General features: G+C 48.3%; 1 protein-coding gene across 2 annotated transcripts; it reads left to right on the plus strand.

The window, feature by feature from the left end:
* Positions 1-3,685: 3,685 nt before the first annotated feature.
* LOC135812113 (uncharacterized) lies at positions 3,686-9,391 on the plus strand. 2 transcript variants are annotated; one of them, XM_065325441.1, is made up of 6 exons: positions 3,686-4,530; positions 5,220-6,788; positions 6,905-6,986; positions 7,349-7,403; positions 7,495-7,598; positions 8,848-9,391. In XM_065325441.1, the coding sequence occupies exons 1-2, from the start codon at positions 4,126-4,128 to the stop codon at positions 5,787-5,789; spliced, it is 975 nt and encodes a 324-aa protein (XP_065181513.1). In that variant the 5' UTR covers positions 3,686-4,125; the 3' UTR covers positions 5,790-6,788; positions 6,905-6,986; positions 7,349-7,403; positions 7,495-7,598; positions 8,848-9,391. The 2 variants fall into 2 exon arrangements, with proteins under 2 accessions (XP_065181513.1, XP_065181514.1); XM_065325442.1 differs by lacking the exon at positions 7,495-7,598.
* Positions 9,392-9,438: the final 47 nt, after the last annotated feature.

Here is a 9,438-nt window from a genome sequence, read left to right on the forward strand (position 1 = left end):
ACTACGTCGTAAACATCAACGGTACGGCGGAGTCGGAATACAACTGCATTGGAACGAACACAATGTCACAAGCGAGAAGGCCTTTCACTCTCGAGAACTTGTGGTTTCACAACATTCTCCCCACCAAAGGGCTTCTCACCGCCGTACAACAACTCACAAGTCAAACGATTTGGAGCTTACAACGCGTCATCTTCTGCTACGGTGGTGGCCATGGTAGAATATCACTAATGCCCACCAATTCAGAAAACTCGACATCGCGAAGCTTGCCGCTGTGGACTGTCGCACACGACACTGTCACCGATCCACTTCGACATGGGGTAGACGCTGGACCAGACAACACACCACCGATAATGTCATAAAGCTCGACGATGTGGGCTGTCACACACGACATGGTCACCGGTACACTGCTTCGACCCGGGGCGGGCGCGGAATCCGAGGACACACATCGGATCTCTGTGTTCCACACAGTCTCGCCGCTTACTTCTTCCGTGCTAACCAGTAGTATCGCCCTTCTTATTTTCTCGGCTTCTACGCCTTGCGTTTCTAAGTCTTGCGCCTCCAACTCTTGCGCCTCCAACTCTTGCGCCTCCAACTCTTGCGCCTCCAACTCTTGCGCCTCCAACTCTTGCGCCTCCAACTCTTGCGCCTCCAACTCTTGCGCCTCCAACTCTTGCGCCTCCAACTCTTGCGCCTCCAACTCTTGCGCCTCCAACTCTTGCGCCTCCAACTCTTGCGCCTCCAACTCTTGCGCCTCCAACTCTTGCGCCTCCAACTCTTGCGCCTCCAACTCTTGCGCCTCCAACTCTTGCGCCTCCAACTCTTGCGCCTCCAACTCGTTCGGCCGAGACTCCAGCTGCTTCTGAGCGTCTCCGACCGATGTCGCCATGCACTGTACCGACCCAGTGGGCCTCGGATCTGATCCTCCCACTGGCTTCGAATACTCTTCTGACCGCTGCTTGTCTGTAAGCAAAGTCTTACACGCCTTGTCCGGCGTCCTTCTGGGCGAGGCAAGCAAATCTCGCTTTGCTTCGTCATAATATGTACTGACGGCGATGCGCTCGTCCATCTTCTTGAGCTTTTCGTTAAACTCTGTGCGGAGCGCACCCTCTTGCCGTCTAGCACTGTGCTCTTCAAACTCCTCGCGCTGTCGGAGCCTCTTCTCCACGTATTCTCTCAACCTATCGCCTTCAAATCCATACCGAATTCCGTTGGCGATAAAGCTGGCTTCAATGATCCATAGTTCCTGTGCCATGCTCGCTTCGTATCCTGGCGTGGTCGCCAAATGTTGTGAACCCTCTGGTTCTCTAAAGTATCAGGAACGAACGACCCCACACGGCACGAGGACAACTATTATTCTCAGTATATTTCACTTCCATCGACTAACAACAATGAAATGAATGGACAACTGAATGAACTGAACTAACTGAATAACTAACACTAAAACCACCAGGTAGTTATAGCGTGAAAATGACAGCGTATATGAGAAAAGCATACACATACAACATACAACTACAGCGCACTCAGCAAACCGCACATAGCGCATGTAGCGTATACTACGTCGTAAACATCAACGGTACGGCGGAGTCGGAATACAACTGCATTGGAACGAACACAATGTCACAAGCGAGAAGGCCTTTCACTCTCGAGAACTTGTGGTTTCACAACAGAAAGAAAAAATCATCAGTCACACCACCGGGACTCGAACCCAGTACCTGATGTGATATGATGCTCATGTCTTATCACGTGACTATTACGTCATATATTTTGCCTGTGTATTACGTCACAACCAGCATGCGCCATCTTGGACTAGTCGCCTGAAGTGCATGCTTGGCTTGACCTGGTTCAGTAGACGTCGGCGGATAATGCTCGAAAATCCCACGGATTATGCTTTTCAGTATGCTGGCAATATGCTCTGCAAATCACTAAATTATGCTCAAATTATGCTTCTTGACACTGTGCTCTTTCATGTTTATAATGCCATTAAAATGTATAGAATGTGTACTCGGGATCAAGTGTGGACTTCCTGAGAAAACTGCATGGAAGATCTTGTCTCAGCTATGGATAAGGAACCAGGATACAGCTACTTCTATATACAGGTTTTTTCCAACCCGCCCTGGAACACGCCACCTCGGCCTGGTCCTATGCCATCACCAAAGCTGAGCTGGAGCGTTTAAATATTTTACAAGCCAGAGTAGCTAGGAAGTATTTGCTACGTAAAAAAGTCAATGTAAATAGATGCGAAACGAAATCCCAGTTAAACGCCCTTTGTGACTTAGAGTCCTTGCACTTTCGCAGACAATTATCAGCTCTTGTTACTCTATTTAAACTTATACATATATCTCCAGAACACCTCCACCATTTTCACCTTTCATTGTCTTCAAGTCCAAGAAGACCAAACGAACTTAACATCAATTATCAGTTTATCACGGTAGGCGTTTTTTCTTCCCTCTTTCCCAACAAAGCTGCAATGCTATGGAATTGCCTACCGCCTTCTCTTACCTCTATAACCAGCCTCCCATGATTCAAGCATTCTCTCTATCAGCATTTTCGCCGATATATTCATTACACTGACGGTATCCCAACTCAGTCCTTAATCACCCGATTTTGTATGCTTCGATCTATTGCCTTAGCCTATCCTCGATTAACTGCTCCCTCTACATAACGTTGTCATTTCATTCTTCTTGCAGGAGATCCCCTCGACAGGCCCAAAGCCTTTGGGAAATCCTTAAAGTTAAATATAGAAAAAAACAAATACATGTAGGCACTGCAACATCAATACAAGCATAATTATGTACAACTCTGGACGGTGAACTTTTTGACCTTTGACGCCCTAAACATTAGACATCTGTTACATTAATTTTACAGTGTAGATCAGGCCCTTTCACCGAGCCGTGCCAGATATATACCGTGGTATGGTACGACTCCCTGCCGAGTCCCGGGTGTAGATTGGAAAGGCTTTCTGTCCAAAGCCTTTCCGTACTGGTGCTCGATGTTTTCAGTTTGGGAACACCAAGTGTACCGCTAAAGACACGTGGTCGACACGTTGTTGGCAAGTTGTTGACACTTTGTTGACACGTGACCCAATTACCGGCCTACCAAGTGCCTTTGGCGACCGCTAACAGCAACTGTGGAACAGTGCAGTGCCCTTTTTTGGAGCAACGTACGAGTAGTGCCCGTGGATTATGACCCCGCGACCCCAATCTACGTGGCGGTCCGCAATTCGCTACTTCATACTGACTGGCGTCCGGCATCGTCCCGAATTTGGCCGCAATCTGCTCTCGGGACCCCTATAGGGCTCCCTGACCTGCTCCATCTCCGCCATGCATCGTCAATGTACTGCGCATCCACCCAGGCCAGGACTGCACTTACTTACGGGAAGGAGTATTAGTCCAGCGGCCCAAACTTCAAAAAGAATTTCCGTTTCAGTCTCAAGCAGACAACCTGGGTTCTTCACTACGGCCTAAAGAATGTATACCTGACCTGGATTCCGCTTGTTGTCATCTTCAGAGTTAGGGCAGAAGCTCAGGAGAAGCCAATTTATCCGCTCTCGTCGGCGATACTGCGCACCATCTGGGGGTGCACACTTCACGGAAAGGAGCGCCTTTTTCAAATTTTTGAAGATGACGACGACACCGACAAGATACTCTTTGAAATGTAGAATTGCATTTTCGTTTGGTAGTTGCATAGTAGTTGCGTTTCGCGCTGTTTGAGTGCCTCCTGCCCACCGCTCGCAGCATGGTAGACACCTTTTGACATGATGGAGGAAGAGGCCGTGGAGCTTCTTAGGCCTCGTCCTGGGAATGGCGTTGTATCGCGGGAATTTTGCTTGTGCCATTGCGTTCAATGCATCGCAGGAAAAGCAAACCCGATTTACTTTGCAGAGTTGGGAAACTTTGTTTGAAGCTGCTAAATGCAGGCAGGACGAGCTATACCTTCTTGTGCGAGAGCGTCCGCGGATGGTACCACCGCAAGTGCTACAGTACATACACTAACAAAACGTTGCTGGGTCGGCTGCCACTTGGACGTGGCCATGACTTTTCAAGCCATTCTGAATTGGAGGAGATACATGTATGTGATGATGGGACACCATGTACCAGCAAAGCGTAGAACAAGGAGAGATGTACAATGATTGAATCCACATCTGCAGACTTGTGCCTCATGACATGTGCATCTAGCAGAGTTGGAGAACAACGCAAGAATTTTGGCTTTCGCTCCAGAATGGCCCAGATTGCGTTGCAGCGGAAATCCACTATCAACGTCGGAGCATGCTACAGTGCCTTCACCCACCTGGCCACTATGCACCGGCAACGAAGTGGCAAAGGGAGTGACCAGCCGTCGGCCTACGAAACATTTGACAGCCTGGTGCTGTATATACTGTCCGAGTTGAAGTCTGCAAGGGCCTTGCCCATGAAGCTTCTCACGGATAAGTACAATAACTGCAAACGGCACCAGCTTGGCCGACCATCACACTCCGCCTTAGTATCCAACTTTCATGCTGAAAAAGAAGATAATGAGCTACTTGGGGACCAGGTGAGTTCTTGGCATTGTTGAATGTGTAGAAATAATTTGATTATGTTTTGTTGTTTGGTCATGACCAAGGAAATCCAAATAACACATACGCTCAACTACAAGATCACATGATTGCATGTACACACCAGATCATGAGTTCAGACTCAACTCATGCACAGCAACTAAAAGCCGCTAAGTTCATTTCACACGCGCGCTCGGGAAACGGCACATGCTGCATGCATAACATAACACGATGCGCTTCTATCATGAATGTCTGGGTGGCCAAGGAATGCCACAATGTGTATGTAGACGTGAACACTACAGTGCCTGACATCTACAACATAGGAATGTATTATATGGAATGCAAGTGTTCATGCTCATGTAATGTGGTAGTCTTCTTTGGTTGAATTACGTTCGTGGCTGTTACACGTATTATTACGACCAGCTTGGCTCTCGCGCTACTTCACACGGTACACATGTAGGTCAGAATAAATCAGGGCTTGTGGTCCGAGTCAGAGTAATGTCCAAAGCTGACGTCAGTATTCTAGGCTGACTTTATGCAAGAAGAGACAGAATTATAAACTGGTTGTTTTCTAAACACAATTGTATAGCCCGTGATAACGCGGACATGCGAACTTGACTTGTTTAAGGATCGAATTTCATTGGCGTGTTTCATTTGCGTTTGTGTTTGAACTGTGTGTTTCCTTCAGCAATTGACATGTATGGTAAGTGGCATGGGTATACAGGCGCACTCTTCACGGAGCAACCACTTGTCTGTGTCGTCTGCAAACGGTCCGATGGCCGGTAATACCCAGTCATTGCCGAACAGTCATACTAGTAACGCACCTGGCCCGGCTCCAACCATCCCAGTCCAGCCGGTCGCCGCAGATTTCCTGCCCGCATTCACGTCCACTGCGCACCCCAGTGTCCGGCAAGAGAACGGGCCCAATGCCAGGAGTTACGACGGGCCCACTGCCAGGAATTACGATAGGCTCACTGCCAGGAGTTACGATAGGCCCGCTGCGATATCCACTGGGCTTGTCCCCGCCAATGTCGTGTTGCCCACTCATTTCGGCTTCAAAGGATCCGCTACTCCGCCGCGTCAGGTGAACACCAGTGGATCCGTTTCATCTCTGGGTACTACATTAGCCTCCAGTACAGATGTGTTGGCTAGTACGGCTTTGACTATAACCTCGGGTGCGAGGCAACCAGTGGCGGCTGCGGTGTCTTCTACAGCACCATCTCAACCACGGTCGCAGCAGGTTCTTGCTGATCTCTAGCGTGCTATGTGATGTGTGAGTGTGTGAGCGCGCGGACGCGCACACACAATGCCATGTGTTGTGCGGTGTGTGTGTGTGTGCGTGCGTGTGTGGTTTGTGTATGTGTGTGTGCGAGCGCGCGCGCGCACAATGTCATGTGTTGTGCGGTGTGTGTACGTGTGTGTGCGCGCACGCGCGCATACACACAATGCCATGATGAGGGTGAAGGCAGTTTCGATAGTGGATTGGACTGTGAATCGGACAGTGAGTCTGAAAGCTAAGGCTAGTGGACCGCACTATTGACGTTTTTGAATTGATTTGAATTTGAATTGTACTTTTCAACTCTGCAGCAAATGACAAATACACTACTGCGCTATTATTTACAACATCTTCCCTATCGCTCGTTTGCTAAGATCAGCTTATGATCGCTATCACTCTGCCGTTTTCCGGTGTCCTTTGCTTCGCTCGTGCTAGCTCTCTTCCGCTGGTGTTGTCGAGATCGTGTCCCAATAAATCATGTGAAATCCTCTCATACGAAAGATCCATGTTTGGGGGTGATTTTGGTCGAATTTTACAACAAATCAATCTGTGCCATCTCTAATCACCATCAATAGGAAATGAACGCTCGGCAAAGGGCAACCATGATCTACGAATCATCGAAATACAAGAACAAATTCACATCGACTGCACTAATTTTCAATAAAATATCGTATCGCATGCTGCCAATTTCAATCAAGGAGTCGTAAAATAACGTAAAATAACGACTTCCGTAACGAAACCTAAAATTGGTTCTCCCCAGCTTATGCCCTAGTTCTGGACATGACAACAAGCCGTTTCGACATCCCTAGGACATGGTCTTTCCACCCATGCAAAGCTCAGGTTGTCTGCTTGAGACTGAAACGGGACTTGCAAAACAACGTCTTTTAGATTTGGGCCGCAGGACTATATTTGCAAGATGGAACCTGGGAACTGGAAGACGACGAAGAAGAAGCGTGGGAATCCGGCGGCAATGGCTGGGATGTAAGTCCAACATTGCTGGTGCTAGAGTTGCCACTGCTTGCTTTAATATAAGGGAATCATGTGTGTTGCCTTTTGCCTTTTCCGACGTCCTCCTCCGACTGTACTCCTGATCCCAGGACTGAACTTACGGGAAGGAGTGCTTCCAAGATGGAAGACCAAGAAGAAGAAGCCGCTGAATCCGGCGGCAATGGCTGGGGTGTAAGTCCAACAATTCTGGTGCTAGAGTTTCCACTGCTTGTTTATAAGGGATTCATGTGTGTTGCCCTTTTTTGCCTTCTCCCATGTTCTCCTCCGACTGTACTGGTGAACGCTGTGACATATGTTGCCCTTTCCAGGCAGTAGAAGGGAGGGGCGGGGGGGGGGGGGGGCAGTACATCCTGGCATCCAGGAATGCTAGGTGGAACTAGGCAATCTGACCTTTCCTTTTACTCCAATAATGGTATGGATGGGGGGTTCTTGAACATCCTCAGTCTTGTTAGAGTGAACTGTGCAACTCGGCAATCGGTGATAGCAGAGGACCAATGCCGATGGCGATGCTCCTTCCTTTTTCTCTGTCACAGGCTGCGGTCTCGAGAAGAAGCGTTATTTCTGCATTCCAAGAAGGACGGCACAATGGTGAGTGGAACTTCGTGGGTATGCAGCCTTGCTAGTTGAATTGTAAATCAACCATTCTTCCTGTCTCTGACTTCTTCAATGTCTTCCTCAGTGTCGGACTGTCCGCGTCGCATTGAACTGGTCCGATGAGGCTGCTATTGCACACACAGTGAGGGAACTCCCATACGGGAACTCGGAAGTACTGCTACAGTACAGGTAAGGTGGTCATTGCTTATGTGGGTGCGCCGTTGTTGTCAACTTTTAAGCCAGATGTACTCCGACCTACATGGAGTCTGAAAGTAGTCAGCTGGCGAACTACAATTGAAGTTTAGACGTTATATGCCGCGGCTTGGTCAGCTTTTTCAGTTTCACAATGCATTGCACTCAGCACCGCTTCTCGGAATATCTTGTCAGGATAGCTGTGGAACGCATCCTCCCCAGTGGCGGAACGGCAAATGTGCTGTTCATTTTTAGGCTTGCTTTTGTGGTACGTGCAAATCCCCATTGAAAAGACATAGTGGAGACCAGAAACTGCAAATAGATGTTGGGAACCGCGAAGACCACCCTTCCTCGTCAAGTTCCCTGAGGGTGTGGAGGGGGGGGGGGGGAGCGGAGGAGGGACATTCCTGCACTGCTTAAAGTAGGATTCACAGGAGCATTTTCAGAAATTGTTTGTACATTTGTACCAGTTGTAACCGACAAACGCATTCTCATTGAGCTTTGACTTGAGGCACGTCAGCAAGGCACTGTTGCATCGCTGACGTCTTGTCGTGATTCTGTGAATGGTATTTTGTGCGAGTTTGCATCGCACGCAGAATCGCAGGTCGTGTCGCATTGCGCAGCACACTGCCAAATTGCTTCTGTGAATCCCACGTGAATGTGAATTCCAATGGGAATGTAATCCATTGCCAACAGGTGTATTCCCGAGCTGTGCATCATACTGCAAAATTGCTCCTGTGCATGCGAGTTTGCATCGCACGCAGAATCGCAGGTCGTGTTGCATTGCGCAGCACACTGTCAAATCGCTTCTGTGAATCCCACGTGAATGGGAATTCCAATGGGAATGTAATCCATTGCCAACAGGTGTATTCCCGAGCTGCGCATCGTACTGCAAAATTGCTCCTGTGCATGCGAGTTTGCATCGCACGCAGAATCGCAGGTCGTGTCGCATTGCGCAGCACACTGCCAAATTGCTTCTGTGAATCCCACGTGAATGGGAATTCCAATGGGAATGTAATCCATTGCCAACAGGTGTATTCCCGAGCTGCGCATCATACTGCAAATTGCTCCTGTGCATGCAAATGGATTTCATTGCTCTTCTGTAGTTTGGGAAATTCTCGATTATGATAATTGTGCGTGTGTGTGTACACCAGCCCTGAACATACATGTAGGTGACCCATTTGTGGTGTCTCATAGCCTACCTCACGACCTTATGCTTTCTTTCTGTATCACTTGTATCTTGCAGGTATATCACCCCGTGACGACCACATCGAAGTCTGAAATTGAAGTGTGAAGATGCTTCAGCAACCCCTTCATATTTTTCCATTGCTTTTATTGTGCTTCTACTGTGCATGTGATGGCAATGTATGCCGGTGACACGGTCAGATTTTGTCCATGCGTGTAACGTACACCTGCATGCTATCGTTGAAAAGGATCTGCCACTTACGATCTTCGGACGAGTATCAGGTCAGCTTGGTTTTGTGTGGGCTGTACCAGATGCTGTTCACTTCTCTATCTGTTGGATATGTGACTTTCTGCAAGTTTCTGGTGTATGGTGGCCACTTCTTTGCTTGTCTTTGTATGACATTACAATAATTCTGTATTCACAGCTTCCATGGTGTGGTCTGCAAACTGCAATCCTTAGGCAAATATTATCATCACGCTGCAATGTTGTGCTTTGGCCGCCAGCTTACCTACACATTGTAGTTGAATTATTTTTGTTTCACAACTGACTTCCTGAAGTATGGTGGCTACTGCTTTGCATGGCATTATACAATGTTCATCAAGAATTTCCTGTTTGGGTCGTGTATGTGTGTGTGTGTGTGTGTGTGTGTGT

Source organism: Sycon ciliatum, chromosome 3, assembly GCF_964019385.1.
Source record: "Sycon ciliatum chromosome 3, ocSycCili1.1, whole genome shotgun sequence".
Classification (NCBI taxonomy): Eukaryota; Metazoa; Porifera; class Calcarea; order Leucosolenida; family Sycettidae; genus Sycon; species Sycon ciliatum.